This window comes from Haemaphysalis longicornis, unplaced genomic scaffold (assembly GCF_048455015.1).
Source record: "Haemaphysalis longicornis isolate Haplotype H1 unplaced genomic scaffold, Haemaphysalis longicornis Haplotype H1 scaffold_13, whole genome shotgun sequence".
Classification (NCBI taxonomy): Eukaryota; Metazoa; Arthropoda; class Arachnida; order Ixodida; family Ixodidae; genus Haemaphysalis; species Haemaphysalis longicornis.
Genome location: NW_027526233.1, coordinates 5,645,912 through 5,667,389, shown reverse-complemented (window position 1 = coordinate 5,667,389; position 21,478 = coordinate 5,645,912). Strand labels below are relative to the sequence as shown.

Genomic DNA, 21,478 nt, shown 5'->3' with positions numbered 1-21,478 from the left:
ATAGGTTAGCTGGGAGTAGGGCAAGTAAACGTAATAAAACACGCAAGTCGGTTGCTGACAACCGACGCCCAGATTCAAAGGGAAAGCCACTAATCATCATCACCTTACGACGGCTACGCTGGATTCTTGCGATGTCGCTCACGCCACTCACGCTTCTGCTGCTGCTGTTCCTGGGCGGGGCGCGGTGCCGCCCGCGTCGGCGGCTGCGGCGCAGCCGTAGTGGGGGCTTCTCTGCGCGGCATGGATAACCGGAGTGTCGCAATCACGGCGGCGCGTGGAAAGGGGTCGCGCAACTCTTAGCTCCCTGCGGGAGCTATATACAGGAATTCTAGGGTTGAGTAGAGTGGGAGCTATATACAGTAACTCTAGGGTCATTGAGGCTATGCGCGCGCCGCTCGGGGGGCGGCGGGGCGCCGCAAGATCCGGTGAGCGCCCGCGCGTATTCCGGGAAGCTCGAGGCTCTCGTCGGGCTGCCGTCGCGGCGGCGGCTGCGAGGTTGGGAGACATGGCTTCCCTGCCCGCTCGCGCGGCTTCCGGAGTGCAAAGCGTCTCCGAAAGCGTTGCGTCGTTGCCGCGCGCACGCGAGGTTTTCGGCGCGGGGGGCGCTTCCGATACATCGGCAAGTTTTGCGAACGGGAGCAGGTCTGCATGAACGCCTTCCCTATACCCGCCGTTGGCAATGTCAATCATAAAGCCTGTACGAGCCAGAAAATCACGGCCGAGAATTACATGCACTGTCAGGCCCGGGAGATTTACGAATCTGTGGCGTCGCACTCGTTTCTCCCATCGGACCACCAACCCCGCTGAGCCGCCTTAGTGGGCCTTGCCGCTCGCTACGTGGAAAGTGATGTCGCAAGCTCGCAATCGAATAGCTCTCCGGTGCAAATGAGCGAGGACATCACATCATCGCCGAACAGCGTAGCAGACGCTCCCCTGTCCAACAGCGCCGCAAACTTTCGACCAGCGATCGTAAGGGCAATGAAAGGCGCTAGTGCTTCGGGGCGTTTCACGCTGCACGCCATCGGGATTAGGGGCTCAGGCTCACCACCTAATGTAGCCATAGCCGTCGGCGACGAAGTGCTCACCGACGGCGGTTGGCGTTTCCCGAATTGCGCTGCCTTTCCGGCGCCGGACAAGGAGCGGTGCACGCGCGGGCATAGTGGCCCGTTGCGCGGCACTTGTAGCAGACGATGCCGCGATGCGACTGCGCAGCCTGAGCCCGCTGTCCGCGCAACGCTGGCGGGTTCCCTTGGCTTGCCACTCGGGCGTAGCGGGTGGGTTCGAGTGCGCTACTGCTCCCTGACTGTCGCGCTGCGCGTTCGGTCCCCTCGAGCTTTCCACACCGGCGTAGCTGTTGGGTTCCTCATGGCGGTTTGCCCCCGGCCGTAGCCGTGCCGCGGCATGCCTTGCTGGGCGTTAGAACGCGTTCGCATGGCGTACGAGTACGGGTCGAGCGCGCGCTCCGACACATCGCGCGGCTCTATTTCCTTGCTCTCCGCGTACGCTGCTGTTGCCGCGACGCGCGGCATGGGCGGTGGGGATGGTGGGGACGCACCCTGCCATGCGCACCTTGGCTCCAGCGTGGTGTGGGCTGGGGGAGGCGGGCGATAGCTGCGAGCAGCAAGAATATCGGCTTGGATGCGTTTTGCTTCTCTGGCCAGTTCATTGAGGTTGGCGAACTGACTGCTCGAAAGTACGCTGCAAAAGTTGGGAGGGCTTGTCTCGTCACCCTCTCAACCTTTTCCGCCTCAGAGGCCACGGGCTTCGCAAGCAAAAACAGCTCCTGTATTGCCCTGACGTATTCGAGCAGAGACTCATCTCGGTGTTGAGTTCGCATCTCTAGCTCGTTCAACATGCGGCGCTCGTAATCTGGGGGCAGGAATTCCCTACAAGAGAGCGCTTCAAATTCGCCCATCGTACGAGAGTCGCGTCCCACCAGCCGGTACCACCGTGCAGCCTGGGCGGTCAGCGATATAGGCAGAACACGTCCTATAACCACGCTGTCGTCCATACCCGACGCCTCCTGATAGCAGTGCAGCGCCTCTAGGTACTCCGTAGCACTCATGCTGTCAGAGTAACCACCGTACTCGGGTATTCTGAGCCTACCGAGCGAGCTGTTAGGCCTGACGCTCGGTTGTGCGCGCACCGCGTTGATTAGCTGGCTTGTACGAGATCCACTGCTGCCGAAGGCAGGGGTGGTTCGTCGCGAGACAACGCTGGCGTAAGGCAGGCGACGTGCGCCCCAGCCGTAACCGCTTGCGAAGTCTGCGTGGTGGGGTACGTTCGTGGCGCAAACGCGCCGGCGAACGAGGTGACCGCACCGCTAGAGCCGTGAGGCTCGGACACGGCGGGGTCGGGTGCGCTAGAGCTGCGGCGCAGCTCCTCCTTTGCAAACATATCCGCTGGGTTGCTACGACCAAGGCCTGGAGGGCATGATCTCGTTGCAGCCCGCGGTGGCGGCAGGTGGTCGCAAGAAGCGTTCCGCCCGCCGACACCGTGCGGCACGCCGGCAGGACTGGGATGATAGCTCCCGTGACTCTCCCGCGCGGCGCTTTGGTTGCCTGCTAGGATAGCGCTGCCTGGACCCCAGAGGGGCCTGGGCGTAGTGGTGGCGGCCGACAGGCGCGGGACAAGGTAATCATCCCTCGGGCTGTCAGCGTGCCTCACGCCGGCAGAAGTGCGATGGCTCCCGTAACTCTCCTGCGCGGCGCGTCAGTTATCGGGGAGGTCGGCGCCGCCGCGACAAAGCTCTCGCGTAAGCGCGATGGCGGGCAGCAGCGGGTCGACAGTGGCGTCCCGCAAGCCGTTACCACGAGCAATCTCGTCCGACAACCAGCCCTCAACTTCGGAATCAAGCAACGAGAAGCGGGGGTGCCGCCCTGTCATCGCAAAAAACCTTGGTTGGGCGCCAATGTGGGCTAGTGTACGGGATAGCAGAGGACCCCGGCTAGCTTCGCTAGGGAACGCTACGCGCCGTACACTAGCCCTGCGGAATCCGAAGACTTACGCACGGGTTCGGGTACTCACATGCGGTAGACAGGCTCCGGCAATCCAAAGTGAGGATTTATTGCCTGGCAGATACAGGGCATATACCAGACAACGCGATTATCGCTTGCGGGGAGACAGTGGCTGCTGTCGCTCGCTCAAGCCGCGGGACTCAGACCTCGATATCCGTCATCACAGCCGCGGGAGCAGGGGAGGCATCCAGTGCGACCGATCAGGGCAGAATCTCTCAGCAGAGTCCCCGCGGAACATTCGCGCATCCCGCAGGTCGGCTCGTGGGGAAGAGGAGGTCTCCCCCGGCGCTCGGAGAGGGGGCGGCGAAGGAGAAGGCGACGAACCAGTACTCCTTCCCCCTCGCCCTCTGCGCACGTTCGCGGCGAGCAGGTTCGGCGCGTCGCGCGGGGTCGTGAAGAGGACACGACCTTCGTGACGCGCCGGCTACCCAAAATGGCGGCACCCAGCTCGCGGAAACATGCGCAGCAGAGGCGTAAGGCAACAAGGGTCCCCACAAGGTTAACCAGGTGTATAGCCCGGTTTGCTACCCTGCACTGGGGGTGTGGAGTTCAGGGGATACAAGAGAGGGCGGGAGAAAAGTAAGAGATAGCAGTCGGAAGGCACGCACTCTAGTCGTGTTTTCGGCACTATAGTCGTTCATGCAAGTTCATTTCGCTCAGGAAACGTAAAAGGGCTTTCATCGCCTTCTGTAAAGTCGATGGTAGATACCGCTGACTTTGGATAGCCTCTACTCTAAATGGTCGATTGTCCAATCGGCTGAGCGCAGCGGCAAGTGCGCTTCTCTCCGACGAGTATTCAGAGAAGCTACACAGCACATGCTCTACAGTCTTTTCCGCCCCACAGGCGTCCCAGGGGGGTGCTGGTGGCCATATCGATGAGGAAGGAATAGACTTTCGTGAAGGTCACTCCCAACCACAATTTACTAAGTAAAGTCGACTTGGGTCGAGACAGCCCATACGGAAAACGGTGCTGAAGAAGAGGATCTTGAATATACAGACAGGGATTTGAAAAATCCGGCGTGTTTCATTGCTACATGGTAATCATACGTCCAAAGGAGCGAAGCGTCCTCGTGGCGTCGGTCCCTGAAAGCGGAAGCGGTATTAAACTGTCCCCTACCCCTGGGAGAATGCACCCCATCCACAATAAAGAACGCCGCGAAGCAAGAGCGAATGCCCTGCCAAACAACACCCTGTGGTATACACCGATGCCACCCCATATGGGACACAGCGCACTAGCGGTGGTCGACGCTAAGGGTAGCCACATCGCTACAGTATCTGTAAGCAGCTGCACGTCCTACACAGAGGCAGAGGTAATGGCAATAGGCCTAATTATGGCCCACAGCCGGTTTACCCATCAAGCCATCATATCGATTCCAAGTTGACCTTGCTAAATTTTTAAACTAGCAGAGTATCATCTAGAACCCTGGCAACCCTGCTGCTACGGCCCACCCCTCATAGCCGGAACTTCTGCATCATCTGGACACCGGCACACGTTTGCCTAATGGGAACTGAGAGAGAAATAAGGCTGCTCGAGATACGGTTCCCCGAGAGCCTCATGGGACCCTGAAAAAAACCCAAAATCTTTTGGTCATATGAACTATCTCCACACTTTCAGATACCATTCCGCCAGCATGGTACCTGTTTTCCATCACCACAACCATACAGGCATACAGTATTTCTCAGGCAGCTTCAAACTGTATCATTCCCCACTCCACACGTAATATGCATCATATATCGTGGGGAATATATGAACGCTTGGCCTTTCCGATCAGTGGAATGAGCCTGGCTTCACCACACTATTTAATCATGCCCAGACATGCCGGCATCACGTAGAGAAGCTCATCCTAACATAGCCTTCATAAAATATCACCCTTCACAGACTGGGAGGCTGCTAGCTCCCTTCCTGCAAAAGGTCCTCACCCAGTTGGTTGAACACACCTAGCTCCCAACACATCGGAAGGCCCGCTGTCCAGATCACGGAGTGAATAACTCAGTGATTCAATGAGAACCCCTTTAGGGAAAAAATTACTCCCACCTGCCCTCGCGGGAACCCCTGTGAAGATGCGATGCATAGGGGGTTCCGTTGGTTGATTCTCCCATCGCGTGAAACGTGCCGTGAACCCCCTGCCGCGGCTATGACACAACGTGGCACGGCTATGACGCAACACAATCCACTTTAATCCAATCCAATCCAAATTCAATCAGATCCAAGCCAAGCAAAGCCAATCGAATCCAATCCAATGACCCTCGCGAGAGAGTGTTCGCTATCGGAGAGGAGAGGGGGTGAGCGGCGGAGAATGGGGAGGGGTGTGGACGGACAACAACGCCGTATGGAGGGACAAGACGAGTGAATGAGATGCAGTCGCATCTAAAATAATGGTTTTACTACTACCAAGGAACACCTAACCTCCGCTACGCGTCACCGTAAAAGCAAACTGAAACAAGATTGTCGGGACAACCGTAAACGGCCGTAAAGTAGGAGCATGGCCTCGACAACACAATATCTTGCGACTTACAAAAAAATGTGAGGCAGATGGCAAGATTTAAATGCCTCTGATGGCGTGTTTAAGTCCTGAAATATAATTAGGCCGCATTGCATCAGCTTAGACGTAGCTGAGACGTTCTAATGTTCCATAAACAACACTATACCTTTGTATAAGAACTTATACATACCAAACAGATCTCTTTCATTCGGAAGACTGGCGATGCCCACGAAATTGTACCGCCTTGGCACATTCATCAGGGGCTTGATGGTCATTTCTTCATTTAGCTTCAGACTGAATTCGCTAACTGCAGGGAAATGCATACTCTCTTTGTCCACAAAAACGTGTACTCCGGACACTTCGTATACCTGCAAAAATGTATAAGAAAGGATAATATCATTGGGGCATTCTACATTGATAATGCCACGGGGCAAACTTGTAGACGACGTACAATGTAGTTATGAAGGATTGCCGCACAATAAAAAACAGGACGTTCAGTGACGGGTGTTGGTAAAAGAAGACGACGAGCTCTTTTGTGGATCATTCTGAATGTTAGCGGCAGCCCAGCCTTTCCTCCTGTGAATAGTGTAAATACTTTAAATACATTTTTCTCTACCGCATCCCCCCCTCGTATCCTCTTGTGGTGGAGCTGCGGGGCCTTTTGTGAAGACGGAGCTGCGTAGCGGTCCCCACGTCCGGCACACTTCCCTTCGCAAGGAGCACTCGGTGACAACCCTCGCCATGACTGCAATATTTTCCCATGGCAAAACGTCAAACGAGGACTGCTTTGAATTAGTTGTAATGAGAAATTCTCCAGTCTAGCATCCCGTAAATGGGTTTCGCGAAAGGCAGTTTGTTTGATATGAATGAAACACCTCCCTGAAAACAGGAACTGTTATTGCCCCTTCACCCCTAACAGTTTCAAGGGATGCGAACTACACTATCTCAGAACTTTGTTTTTTTTCATAGTCAGTAGTCACCTGTACTCGCATGCGACAAGTATGATATTGGCTATGGTAAATAAAACAACTCTTCTGGAAGGATTAAAACCAACAGAATGTACTTGTGCCTCCAAAATGTTGTCCTCTCATCCCCTCAGCAAGCTAACCGTGATCACTACATTTATGATTATGATGATGATTCTTTATATTGTTTCAGAATGACTGAAAGTCATGTCAGGGTTGGGGAAAGCGGGTAATGCTGCTGTTAGACCTCTGGGTCCTCCAGCTGCGGCGCGATGCTCAGGAAGGGGAGCGACACGTCGTGATGCGATGAGGCTTTAATGGAACCTGCAAAAAGGGCGCGAGTCGGCGCAGCCACGCGAGAATGCGACAGCTCGTGAAAAGCATGATGAAAATGATGATGATCCACGTCGTCTGTTAGAAGTGGTGAAGCAATCTCATTCGAATTAGCGACTGATGTTTGGCCGATCCCCTGATTGGGTATGAGCCAATATAGTGAAGGAACAACAACAACAATCCCCCGCCGACAAATGACGCTAGGTGGCTTCCAAAGGGTGGGGTAGCTGTACGGGGCGCTTGACGGTAGTGCCGCAGGGCAAACGTAGATAGCAGGATCTGACAATGCCGTCTCGTCCGGTGATCAATTCTTCGATTCAAGCCAAGGTCTACAGATGTCCTGGACTACTTTTTTTCCGAATCGCATACTATCCTTCAGTAAGTCTGCATATTTTTTTTTGTTCCAGGTGAATTTCCGAGAATAGGTCATCTTACAACCCTCCGAACGCTTTCTGTGCCATCCGTGTTTATAGCGCCTAACATCTTTCTTGCCACTTCTGCAGGGTGTTTTGCAAGCCAGAGTCGGTTTGCGAAGGTTTGAGCATAAACGGTTTCTAAACCAGGCAAAGTTGTTGTAAGCGGAATAGTTTTCTTGCATGTGTCCGACCTTCGGTGAGGGCGTGGTTTTTCTGCCCTTTCTTTGTGTTTTCTTGCATGGATATCTTGGCGTCTTGACTTCTGTTGTGTTCCGCGTCTGCAGCGCGTCAATTTTCCCTTGACACCTCACTTTGTTCTCGGCATGGCGTCCCCTGGTACGTGCTTTCTTTGTGCGTTGTCTTTTTCGACTCTGTCAGCTTTGTAGGCGTCCGGTCGCGAAGATTTCCTGTATCCTGTGACGCCACTCCTCTGGAGGGCAGGATGATCTTAGGCTTGAACGAAAAGGCATCCAAACGCTGGTTCTGAATAAAGCCTAGCGCTTTCAGGGTTCCAGGACGAAAGCAGACAGATTTTTCTAGCAAAGTCATTTCTTGTTCGAAGGTTGAAACTACGACAGGGTCGCCGCTGGCTGGTTTACAAATGCTCATGGAAGCTTCGGGGGCGATCTCATTCTTGTGCACCCTGGTCGATTCATTGGTAGGCTCCGCTTCAATAAGGGGATCGTTCATACACGTGGAGTCTTGTGGTAGTCGGGCTGTCGTTGGGTGCCAGTTTACCACAGATTGAATCCGGTGGTTCATAGTAGCCGTTAAAATGACAGGACTCGAACCAACTCCAAAGGGCACCCGAGTTATTGTCCATGCGTCTAAGTCCTGTAGTGGATCGTCTGCTTGTGGGGATGTGCGCTTGCCCTTTATATGTGAATGAACGGTCACCGGGCGTAGCGTCGAAGACCGGCAATTCCTGAATCTTGAAATGTAGACTTGCCGTCAAGGTGACAACCTTGTCGCGGTACTGTCCAGCGTCTAAGGTCTCACTCTCAAGCAAGTCGTCTGGTGCCTCCTCAAAAATCGCGTAATCCATTGTATCAATCTGTGCGTAAAATGCGCCGATTCGCTCAAGCAATACACTTACTGCCAATGGTGTCGCCTCTCCATGTCCTCTGATGTGGCCTTCGGCTTCCGCTAGAAGGCCATCCAGTTGCGCGCGTAGTCTGAGGCGTCGTCGAAGATGCCGTTCCATTTGGTCGCACGCAGCTGGGAACCCTCGCCAAGATCGCAGGCGCTGCGTCATTTCCTCTGCTTTCGCGACTCCGTGCGTCGATGTGCTTGGCGTCGGCTACAAGTCCCGGTTTTTCGGCACCATGTGGGAAGACGACCAAGCGAGGCGACGAGATGGCTGCTTTGAGAACGGTTCCCTGTACATAGTGTAAATATATTGGCTTTTCCTAGACGACGGCCTCCTCCCTTGCCCTGCTGGACGTTTTCCTACACCTGCCCTTCCGCCCTTTTTTCCCGCCCTTCAGTGGGCACGGGGTGGCAGCAGTGAATGGGCGTTAAAAACCCATTCCGCGTTTTTGTTCTGTTGGCTGGAGTTTGAACATGTGCCCTTATGCCGGCGTCAAAGCATAGCCGGAGCCGGGTACTGCTGACGTATTTCCTTTGCTGGAGGCAAAAACCGTCCGCCCAGCGCCATGTCATCTGCGAGCTGATGCGTCTCCGCAAGGGGACATGGCCCAAGCTGCCATAGGAACATGGGCATCGCCTACGATTACCTACATACCCAGCCGTTGCAATTCTCTGCCCTTCAGTGGGCATGGGATGGCAGCAGTGAAAATGGTCTCTAAAAACCACTTTTTTTTCTCCAAGTTTTTTTATGCAAAACTTTGCAACAGTTTGTGTCGGCCGCAATTCCCGTGCGTAAAAGTTTTTGTGTGATGTTTCTATCTTTGCAACAGCCTTCACCTGGATTAGATCCCGCAGCCGTTATTAATCGAGTTTTATCAGTAATCATTCGCCTCACTGTGCCCCTGGATGAGCGGAACGGCGTAATTTCTTTCGTCCGTTCTTTGAGAGCAAGGTGCCCGCTTACATCGCGTCTCGCTGCTCTCCAGGATAAAGCGAATTTATATGGGATGGCTACGAGTGCTCCAAGTAACGGAAGTGCCATTCTGCATTCACCTCTGGATTACTATAAAGATAGGGTACGACGAGCCAGCGGAACACTTGACGTAATGTCCGGCTGTTCTGATGTGGCAAGGGCTGAAGAAAAAAATATTCTTCCGGTTTTTTGAAGTGCAATTGTCACAATAACGCATTAGACGTGCACGCAAATTAGGAGTCTTTGTGTAAAATAAGTGCAGACAACCGTCACTGTGCAACCTGCTTGTCTGAAAACTAAACACTCCATTTTCCCACGAAATACAAGTAGCGTGGAACGAACAATTGAAGTGCCGATTGCTTTTGCACGGCAGTGCGCACAAAACTAAAAACTTACAAAAACTAGCTGTGTACTAGCCAGCAATTTTTTTGTGGCGTACCAAATGTTAGCTACGACCACTATTTTCAGCCGTTAGACTCTGTAACAGCTGTGGCCGAGCGGAGCTTATAACAAACAAAGAAGGCTTACGAGCGGCCGTACACAAAAATTATATCCAGTTCCACGCCTGTGACATCTGCAGAAACAGCGGAGAACACTTCAGCACGCCGGCGGCCACCTCCCGGAAAGGCGGGGGTCACTCACAACGCCAATCGCCGCGGTATGCATGTACTCGAAGTTAACCCACGGAGGGCGGCTAGTTTGTGCCACGGCGCACGAGCGGAATGTGCGCAATGGACGGCCATCGCATCGTGCTGGGAGCACTTGTGGGCCCGGCGTACGCGTCCGAAGGGTGGGCCGGCGGTGGGCGCGTTCGACTTAGGAGTACGGTTTCTGTACGGGAACCTTGGTTTGACAACGGCAGGGCAATTTGGCGACTTCGGCACGCTGGCGGTCCCCTACTGCGGCTGCAGTCGCTCACAACGCCACTGGCCAGAGATGTGAGCGGTTGAAAAAGCAAAAAAAAGCATTAGAAAAAAACATGTTTCTTGCGTCTTTTCAACCAAGGCAAGGTTGAAAAAAACACAGTGCTTTCCCAGGGAAATTTGTTGCGATGCGACCAATCTGCAGTGAAGGAACCGCTTTCTGAAATCAATGAAGTCGCGCGCATATTTTGAGAGCGGAAGCTCTGCTGGGACCTTTGCGCTGCAGCATGAAACAATTATATTAATTTCTGTGTAAACGGAAAAAAACGTCTGCAAGCTTTGCGGTGATGAAAACCCCCAGCCAAATCATTTGTGCCAACCAAAATGCAAATTATGCGATTTACCACATGAAACAGCCGGCAAGGACTGTAAGAAACGCCTTCGACCAAGCCCTCCACCTCTACACATCCGTGAGCGCTTCATCCGGTATCCGGAATACTCCGGAGACACCTGCGTTCAGTGCCCACCCGCCCAGGAGACTCGGTAAACGCTACCGCAAGACAACACCAAGGTGAGCTGGTCACAAGTCCTTAAGCACCCCCCCCCCCCCCACTGCTCCGAACCCCTTTCCCCCACTCCCAGACAGATCATCAAACACCAACACCCAACATTACGAGCAGACCATCAGCACCCTACGTAGCCAAAACACGGAATTAACTAAAAGGCTTGAACTCATTGAGAAAGCCGCCCAAAGCAGAATCGAAGCCCTAGAACGCCAAATAGAACAACTTATCACCCAAATTGAAACATCTCAAAGCAGCTCAGCGACCCTGCGCCCTCTCCAACAAGACGCACCCCCGCCCACCCCTGACGCCCCACAGGTCCCTGCACTCCCGACATTTGAGCAGCTAAATCTCATGATAGAGCAGAAGATCGACCAGAAGCTGACGCAATTCAAGAAACAGGGAGAGCAACACCTCCCGTCCCACTTGGAAAATGTCCACAAAGCTCTGGAGAACACTAGCCATACCATCATGAAGTTAGGAGAAACACTCAACACCCGCATGACTCGTCTCAAAGAAGCTCTTAACGACAAAGTTGACAAGATGGGCTTGAACCTCAACCAGCGCGTTATACGTCTCGAGGAAGAGCAAACACCCTCAGCCGACAAAATTGGAACCAGCTTTGCGATCAGTTACAAGGTACCTTAAGTAATCGCCGCACCTGGCTCATTCTCCGGTCTCTATTCGGGCGCACGGAAAGCAAAGCAACTACAGGACACCACCTCCAGCTGCTCATCCACAACTATCCCGGTACCGATGAAGAACTCCTCCGCGACATCACGACCCATCATATTGGCGCCTCTCTTAGCGCTTCTTCCCCGACCATGGGCCTACCCGATTACGCTGGAAGACCTAACCCGGACCTAGATGCCCCTTTCACCGACGACGGAAATTATCGCTGCTATCCGCAAACTGACCCCCAATACAGCACCAGGACACGATCGCATCAACAATAAAACACTGCGAAACCTTGACTATAAAACCATTGACAGCCTCCTACAATACATCAATGAAAGCTGGGAGCGAGGACAATTGCCGGCGCAGTGGAAACATGCAGACATCACCATGATTCCCAAGCCAGGCAAACCCATTAACTTCCGCAACTTGCGCCCAATCTCTCTTACCTCTTGCGTGGGCAAACTCTACGAACACATGGTGCACGACAGACTATCACCGTACTTGGAAGACAAGGAGTACCTCCCGCACACCATGTTTGGCTTTCGCCCCGGACTTTCAACACAGGACATCCTTCTTCAAATTAAAGAAGACTTATTAGATAACCTCAGCAGCCAACACAAGAGCGCCATTCTCGCACTTGACGTCAAAAGCGCGTTTGACAATGTCACCCATCAAGCTATACTCGAAGGCCTGCAATCTACCCACTGCGGAGAGAAAGTCTACCGTTATGTGCGCGACTTTCTCACCGACCACACGGCCACGATTGGCGAGGGACAACTCCGCACGGCAACTCTAAAAACACCACCAAAAGGCACCCCCAAGGTCCTGTCATTTCTCCACTGCTTTCTAACTTGGCAATGCGAGGGCTACCGCCACTCCTGAACAAGATACCAGGAATCAGCCATGCGCTGTACGCAGACGACATCACTATCTGGACGCGTACATGCTCAGTAGAAGAACAACAAGACGCACTCCAAACAGCAATAAACATCACGGAAGAATACCTCAGGGCTCGCGGGCTTTCCTGTGCCCCTGACAAATCGGAACTTTTACTGCTCAAGAAACGCAGCAGAGGTCGCCCACCCGCCCCCATACCCGACCTTGAACTCTCAGTCAATGGTAACCCCAAACCCCTGGTTAATACCCTACGGATTCTCGGCTTAACATTACAGAGAGACGGAGCAGGCCTTGCAACCATCCAAAAAGTTCAAGAAACAGTAATTCAAGTCACCCATCTCATTCGCCGCGTAAGCAACAGACGCCATGGTCTCAAAGAGCACGACATAATACGCTTGACCCAAGCCCTAATCATCAGTAGGATTACTTACGGCACTCCATACCTCAGTCCCAAGAATAGCGAGCGCGACAAACTGAATGTCCTTATCCGGAAGGCCTACAAGCTTGCACTTGGTCTACCTCCGACGACTTCTACCGACAAGCTAATGAAACTTGGTCTGCACAACACCTGGGAGGAACTCGCTGAAGCTCACAAAATCAGCCAACTCGAAAGACTTAAACTCACGAAACGGGTCGTCATACGCTACGTCGGCTTGGCTACGATGCACAAGAGACATTATATAGTAAACAGCGCATTCCCCTGGTTCTACGCCAACTTATTACCGTTGCTCCAATCCCCAGAAATATGCACCCCGTATTCAATGCATACCGAAGAAAGGCCAGGGTCATCACCCTCAGAAAATCCTACGGAGACAACAAACCAGCGGTCCGCTACACAGATGCTGCCCGGTACCCTCGAAAGTCTGCGCATGCCATCAGCGTTGTCAACAACCATGGCACAGAACTCACGTCGGCCACAATCCCAGTCCCTGACACAGAGTCTGCAGAGGAAATTGCCATCGCCCTCGCTGCTACCACGGGCTCAGACTACCTCACTGTGATCACAGACTCCAAAACCGCCTGCCGCAATTACCAACTAGGTCGTGTTCCTGGTCAAGCCATCCGCATCCTGAACAATCTACAAAGCCCACCCGAACACCGCATAATCTGGACAGGGGCCACGCATCCCTCGAGTGGAATGAAGCGGCACACGCCGCTGCCCGCGAGCATACCTTCCGGGCCTTCCCCTCGTCGGCAGACAGATCGATGACCTCCAGCGATGACATTCCAAGAAGATACACGGATGTCCTCGCCCATTACCGACTGCAGCGCCGCATTTACCCCCACCACACCCCAACCTGACCAGAGAGGACGCCATTACCCGCAGACAGCTGCAAACTAACACCTACCCCTACGGAACATTACTCCATGCCATCTACCCAACAACATACACTCTGACTTGTCAACACTGCCCCACACCCAACACTCTCTACCATATGGTCTGGGAGTGCCGACAATCGCCATCATTAACCCCCCAACCAAACCCAACACTGGAGCAGTGGGAGGACCAGCTGACCAGCTCACGCCCTCAAGACCAGCAACGACTGGTGGACAGGGCCCGCCGGGCCGCCAAGGACCAAGGCTTCCTGTACCAAGGAGGCCTCCCACAACGGAACTAATACAGCTGAATAAATGTTTATTCCTCCTTCTCCTGTGTAAACGGAAAAAATTCAACGGGCACTTAAGCCTCTTTTCAGTGATTTTAAGGCGAAACCCAGCGACTACTGAAGACTTTTGCACTGCTGCATCGCTGCGGCTGTCACTAACAGGCGAGGCATTTCCCTCCAATCCAACGTCTGGAGCACAAAGGGTGGCGAACTATTCCTTGTTCACGCCTGCCTAGCATATGAAATCGTACCGATAGAAACGGGGCTGTGAGCACAATTTATAGTGGTAAAATTTTACATAGTATAAAAACTACAATTTATGTTGGTGCGACGGGGGAAATCATTCATTTGGTTGCGTTCTAAATGGCTGTGACTGAACTGGACTCGCTCTTTGGGTGCATTTGCATGTCCCACGGTGAAGTTTATGTTTGTGCCTGTTATTTGCCCCAAATTTATTTCTGCCTTCTCATCAAAATTTTCCGATTTTAAATAAGTTACATGGAAGATTTCCTGCACCACGTTTTTCGCGTTAGGATCCATATACTTTTTTATTTGGAACGCCGATCCAGATAAATTAGTTCAGTTCAGTTCAGTTCAGTTTATTTCCCAGAAGCATCTGGACGACTTCCTGGCTAAAAGCTGCTCGAGCAGCTTGACAAAGGCGCAGGAAGCCGTTACAAGGCATGGAGGACGGACCACGTAACACAGATGTAATCATAAGTAACAAAAAAACAAAAATAAAACACGATTTCAATTTAACAAATCAGCTCTACAAAAAAATTTCATCAAAGAAAATCAAAATTAGATGAAGGAAACACAGATTAGAGAAACAGGCCACGAACAGAATGAATAGTTTACATTATCAATAGGAGATTCAAGCACACTGTAAATAAAGATCAAAAATAATACGCTAGAAATATGTAGGAAAAAACATGATTCAGAACACAGTGCATAATCGATTCCAAACACACAGTAAACATACAATAGGACAGAAAATACAGAAGTAAAAACCAGTTAGGTTCAGTTACAATAGGCCAGGAATACAGAAGTAAAAACAAGCTAGGTTCAGTTACGATTGAAGGATGTTTGTTCGAAGTTGTTTTCTACTGTACCCAGAAGTATGTTGGTGTCTATTTAGTGTCATGGGAACATTATGAGATAATGACTGAAACTTGTAATTTGTACGAAAATGTGGTATAGCCCATATATCGGTGCAGCGTGTTTTAACAGTCGATGAGTAATGTTGTAATGATGCAAGAGAGGACAGGTAATTAACTATTTGAGGTGAGGAGCAATTAAAGATCTGTAATAACCGAAACTCATACATTTTATCGGCGCGAAGTACATTATTCCCTAGAAATGCCTCTTTTGTCGTGTCGGTGCGTTTAAGATTTGATATTTGTCGTATAATTCTTTTTTGTATAGTGACAATCCTATTCATATTTCTTTTAGTTGTGGTAGCCCAAACCAGGTTGCAGTAATTTATGTGTGAGTAAAATAAAGCATAGTAAATTTGAAGCTTTGCTTGCTGTGGAAGAATACTACAGCACCTCAATTTGCCTGATATCTCCAGGTGTGTGCATTCTAAAGCTTTATGACAGTAAACACGGGAGCTCGCCTTTACTGCAGAGCACTCTGGTGGGAGGCTGGTGTGCTTTCGCAATTAGTATGTTTAGCGGACACACTGCCTGAAAAAAACTGCAAGATGACGCGACAATCTGCAGTAGTAGTTTCGTCGCGGCATATGGAAATAGCAGTGCGTGGAAACGGTTGAAAGTTGTAACTGTTTTTCGCTGCTTGGTTAAAGCGCCTGATCTCTTTTGGTTTGTCTTAGTTTGTCTTGGCCGAAGCATATCAATTCTATCACAAACAAGGCACTGAAAAACATTGACTACATTCGACGCACGCTGGCTGAACCACCTAGAGAAACAAAGCTGATTGCTTACAAGTGGCTAATACGCCCCATGCCCGAATGCGCTTCGCCACTTTGGAACTCGTATAGGTGATGATGATGATGATGATTGCTATTGGTTTCCCCTTTGAAGCGGGGTGATGACATGTCATCTTACCAAAAAGGACTAATATAACCATGCTTTAGACTCTTGGTTTAATACTAGCGCTGCTTAGAGCAGGCACTAAAGCTTATTAGGCCCGAAATACTTTCTTTTCCCTGTTACAGGTAGTAACTTTCATAGGCAATATTCCCCTCTCTGCTTTTCGTCCACCAGCATTCTAATCTTCTTTTCGTCCCCTCGACAGCCTTGAAGTTAACTTCCTCTCTGATACCCTTAAATCCTAGGGCTTCTGGAAGCCCAATATTCCCTTCATGTAGATTTGGATGGATACCCTCACATTCTAACACTATGTGCCGCATAGTTTCTGTTCCTTTTCCGCAGACCACACATACCCCATCATTTTGTGAATACTTCCCCACAAAACTCTTAGTTCGCAGGCAACCTGCTCTAGCCTCAAAAAGCAAAGCACTGCCCTGGGAATTATCGTAGAAATTTTCCTTTCTGATGTTCATTTTCTCAGCCCTGTGCATCTCTAACGACGTTTTAGCTTCCATTTTTTCCCTCAATTTATTCGTTTCAATCTGCCTTGCGTCTTTTTTGGTTACCTTGGCTGTTTTGGATTCCCCACTGTTCTTTCCGTATTTCATCGTTAGCCTTCTAGTCTTTCTTAACCACTGCGTGCCCACGCTTTTCAAGTATAGGTACCTAAAAACCTTAGCTGCCCACCTTCGTTGATCCATTGCCCTCAACCTCATCTGAAAGCATATTTTACTCTGAGCTTCTCTAACTTCAAACGATGCCCAGCCCATATCTCCCTGAACTGCTTCGTTAGTTGTTTTTCCATGCGCGCCTAAGGCCAAACGTCCTACCGTTCTCTGGTTTACTTCATGGCCTGATAGAACGTCTGATTTTAAGCAGAGTACAGCATTCGCAAACGTGAGACCCGGAACCATTACTCCTTTCCACATTCCTCTTACTACTTCATATTTGTTATACCTGGACGGGTGGCGCCACCACGCGGAACTCCCCTCGTTAGTGGTATGAGCCGGCGCATTGTACTACGCAGCCTCCCCTTGTTTTTGCCATGTTCGCTTCCGTGCAATGAATGCATGGAGGAAGAAAAATGTTAGGAGGGAGCATGACGTCAGGCGGCCCAGCTTTGGCAAGCCAACCTCCTCTGACGCCGCATTCCCCTCTCCTCGGGCTCCTCCCGCGCAACCCCGGCCCTGACAAACTGGACATGATTATTAGTGCACTGAAGGATGCGGCAACGTCACGTGATGCCTTCCAAAAAGAAATTAGCTCTAAAGTAAGAGACATATCTACAGGAATCATAGATTTAAAAAAGCGTCTTTCCAAGGTTGAGGAAAGTTTGGTTGCACTAAGTAAAAATGGCGACACCATAACAACCGTCGGAGGCTCAGTTAGTGAAATCAAAACTGATATTTTGGCCCTTTCACGTTGGCAGGACAGCCAAACCGGCCTACTCGATGTGGTAGATGACATGAACAATCGCATGCGACGTAAAAACTTAATCTTCAAGGGGCTGCCTGAGGAAGAAAAGGAAAACTCTGACGCCTCTGAATCTAAGATTACTAACTTTTGCAAGGAGCATCTCGGCTTAGATATCACTGATATTGAACGCGCGCACCGGGTTGGCGCTCCAAAGGAAGGTTACGACCGTCCTCTTATCGTGAAGTTTCTCAACTACAAAACAAAATGTGAAGTTCTTGGAAACGCGTTTAAACTGAAACAATTAAAGGATCAAAAAATATGGATTGAAGAAGACTTTTCACCCAGGATTCAATTTGTCAGAAAGCAACTTCGGGACTATGCGCGAGCAAATCGTCAACCAAATGAAAAAATGAAGATATCTTTTGACAAGCTTCTGCTCAACAACCGTAGATACCGTTATGACCAAGCTGCTGCGCAGGTGGTTGAGTGCATACAGCAAGATCGACGTTCGTGACAAGGGTGTAATGAACAACCTCAAGAGACTGACCCGAATCTTTCACTGATATTAGCAAACTTCCGCAGCATTATAAACAAGCAGGATGAACTCGCTGCTTTTATTCATACCTGCAATGCAGACGTCATTGTTGGGACGGAAACATGGCTCACATCACCGATCGACAGTGCCGAAATGGACATTTCCAAATCTTTTTCTGTTTTTCGTAGGGATCGTGATGGTAGGCGGGGAGGAGGAGTTTTGATAGCCACGAAAAAACATATTCCTGTGCGGCTGATTCATGTGGACAGCGTTCTTGAAACATTATGGGTTGCTCTTTACCTACCGAGCGCAACAATAGTTATTGGAGCATGTTACCGGCCACCTGACTCACCTGCAGATTTTATCGACGAACTACACGACGTTGTCGTCGGAATTCAGGATACGTATAGGAACTCTCCAATCATCTTAGCCGGTGACTTTAATTTTCCTTTTTTAAACTGGTCCAACGTATCAACTGATGGCATAAGGCCAGAACACGAACGTTCTGCTTTCTTGGATTTTTTATCGTTTTTCCAATTAACTCAGCTGGTGACTTCCCCTACACGTGCAGATGCCATTCTTGATCTTATTTTAACTACACACCCCGATCAAGCTGATGTGCATGTACTAGAATGCATCAGTGACCATCGCATTGTTCATTGTTTGTTTAAGTCAATTACAAAAAACTCCCACCTCCCCTCGCGGGAACCCCGGTGTAGATGCGACGCATAGGCGGAGCGGCGAAGGGAACGCGTTTTATAGCGCTCATAACGTTGAGGGGACTGCGTAAGCTGGTCCCAGTCGATGACGACGTTGGCGTACTTGTAAAGCGGCGTGGACTCTAGGTGTTTGAGCCAAGCGTGGATGTTGCTTCGCCGGAGAACGGCACACCGGTTATATGCGCAGCGCACCCGAAGGAGAGGATGATGATGATGGTTGGAGTTTTTTGGCGCAAGGCCACCTGGGGCAAAGAGCGCCAAACAAAAGTATGTAAAAGAAAATAGTGGCTACTGAAGCCAAAATAACAGCAGTAAAATCAATCAACGGCAATGGTGATGGCTGGTGTATAGAGCCAGTTTTGATTACGCATGATAGGAAATGAGGTTTAAAAACTTAACGTCAGACAAATATTTAAAAACGCGTTGCACAGAGACCATGGCATTGTCACCCAAAAACAAGGAAGGGTGTAGCGGAAAGTGTTGTCTGTATAGTTCCTTGAAGTGTCTGTGTCTTGTTGTGTCGAGTGCCTTGCATGTTATTAGGATGTGGACTACGGATAGGCCCTCCCCACACCTGCTACACACAGGTCTTGGAGAGCTAGTGAGCAGGTGTGAGTGTGTTACATGTGTGTGGCCTATCCGCAACCTAGCTAAGGTAACTTCAATGTGTCTGTTGTGTGAGTCAGTAGCGTATGGTCCCAAGTGTGGTTTTATTACGTGTAACTTGTTATCTGTCTGTTCACTCCAGTGTGTTTGCCATGTGTTGTGAAGTTGGTGTCTGATGTGTGGCTTCATATCTGTGTACGGCAGTGTTGCAATGCCCACTAAATTCAAGAGTGTAGCAGCAGTGGCCATTTCATCTGCCCTTTCATTCCCGGCTATTCCACAATGGCCAGGAACCCAACATATTGTTATTTCAAGACTTGATGCGTATGCCGCCATAAGGGCCTTACAAACAAGATTGATTACATAATTTTTTGAGCGTTTTCTGGACAAAAGTGCACGTACAACACTAAGAGAATCTGTAAAAACTATGGACTTTGGAATTTGATGTTGGACAATGTGGTCTAAAATAAGTAAAATGCCGTGTGCTTCAGCTGTAAAAATGCTGTTGTGTGAGTTCATTCTTTTTGCCATGTTAAAGTTCAGTCCATGGGCAGCACAAGACACAGCATCAGCTGTCTTTGATGCGTCGGAGTAAAACTCTGCACACTGGTACTTATCCTGCAGGAAGAGGAAATGCTGCATAATAGCTGCCCTTGGTGCCCGGTTTTTGTCGAACTGCACAAAAGACAGGTCACAGGAAACATCCCTGGCCTGCCATGGTGCAATAAAATCAATGATCGGTGTCTTGTGGATATATGAGAATGACACTGCTAGCTCAGAAGCTTCTGCTCTCACTCTGAGAGGGAACGGCATGGGAATAGATGGACGGTTTAAAAAGAGCTGCTGTGAGGATGCATCATGAATGGTCGAGTTAAGAGGATGACCGAAGGAGAGGAAACCGCGGAAGAGAGAGTACTGCACATGCGCCGGCCCCAGCGCGTCTGCCGCGGCTATGACGCAACGTGCCGCGGCTATGACGCAACGCAATCCAACACAATCCACTTTAATCCAATCCAATCCAAATCCAATCCAACCGAATCCAAGCCAAGCCAAGCCAAGCCAATCCAATCCAATCCAATGCCCCTCGCGAGAGAGTGTTCGTTATCGGAGAGGAGAGGGGGTGAGCGGCGGAGAGCGGCGGAGAGCGCAGCTCGCGCGGCGAGGAGAATGGCAGAGGGGTGGACAACGCCGACGACAACAACGACGACGACGCCGGAGGGACAAGGCGAGTGAATCAGATGCTCTGCATCTAAAAAGAAGGTACCCCAGAAGAAATTCGTGTACGACTTTGCTAAAAGCAATTTCGCGGACATAAACCGAGACTTGGAACAGTTCCTAATATCTTTCTCACAAACATATAAACTACGTTCGGTACATGAAAACTGGTTGCTGTTCCGAGATAAGCTGAGATCGGTACAGGAAAAATATGTCCCCAAAATATGTCTTCTTGAAACTACTGATAGGCCTTGGTTTTCAAGACATATATAAAGCGATGTTTGAATAAAAAGAAGCGCTTGTACGTCAAGGCCAGGCGAAGCAAAAAAGACAAGGACTGGAGCGATTATCTTGATTATGCAAAAGTGTGCAAGAAGCTTATCGAAGAGGCCAAAGACAGATTTTTCAATGTCGACTTACCAAATTTCATGAAAACAAACCCTAAAAAATTTTGGAAAGTTCTTTCTCCGCCACCCTCAAAAGAAATGCCTCAGCTTGTTTCCGAATCTCACTCGAATTGTCTAGAGGTGTCAAATACCTTCAACTCTTATTTTTGCAGTGTTTTTGAGGACGAGAGTCCGATACCTTCTGAAAGCCTATTCACTAGTCTTCCGCACAGCATGCCTTGTATTCTAGTTACCTCCGAAGGACTTATAAAAGCGATCGAGCGATTGCCAACGTATTCAAGTCCAGGTCCTGATGGCATAAGCACTAAACTACTCAAAGTTACAAAAAAGTACTCCGCACTAATCCTAGCACTTATCTTCCAGCAGTCTCTTGATACTGGTGTACTGGTGTACCTGAGGATTGGAAACTAGCGTATGTGGTACCAATCTTCAAAGCGGGGGATAAAAATGAATTCTCTAACTACAGGCCAATATCTTTAACTTCCGTAGTATGCAAGCTTCTTGAGCATATCCTATCGTCCCAAATAATGAAATACCTGACAAATTATAACATTCTATACCCGAATCAGCACGGATTTCAGCTCGGGCGCTCTTGTGAAACCCAGCTGTTTGAACTTACAACTGATATTCATGACTCCCTTC

General features: G+C 50.2%; 1 protein-coding gene across 1 annotated transcript in view; it reads right to left on the bottom strand.

The window, feature by feature from the left end:
* Positions 1-21,478, bottom strand: part of LOC144164221 (replication protein A 70 kDa DNA-binding subunit-like) — a 120,116-nt gene that overhangs the window by 46,691 nt on the left and 51,947 nt on the right. Inside the window, exon 4 of the mRNA XM_077694735.1 lies at positions 5,691-5,868. Within this exon, the coding sequence (XP_077550861.1) occupies positions 5,691-5,868 (178 nt within the window). The remainder of the gene's footprint in view (positions 1-5,690; positions 5,869-21,478) is intronic.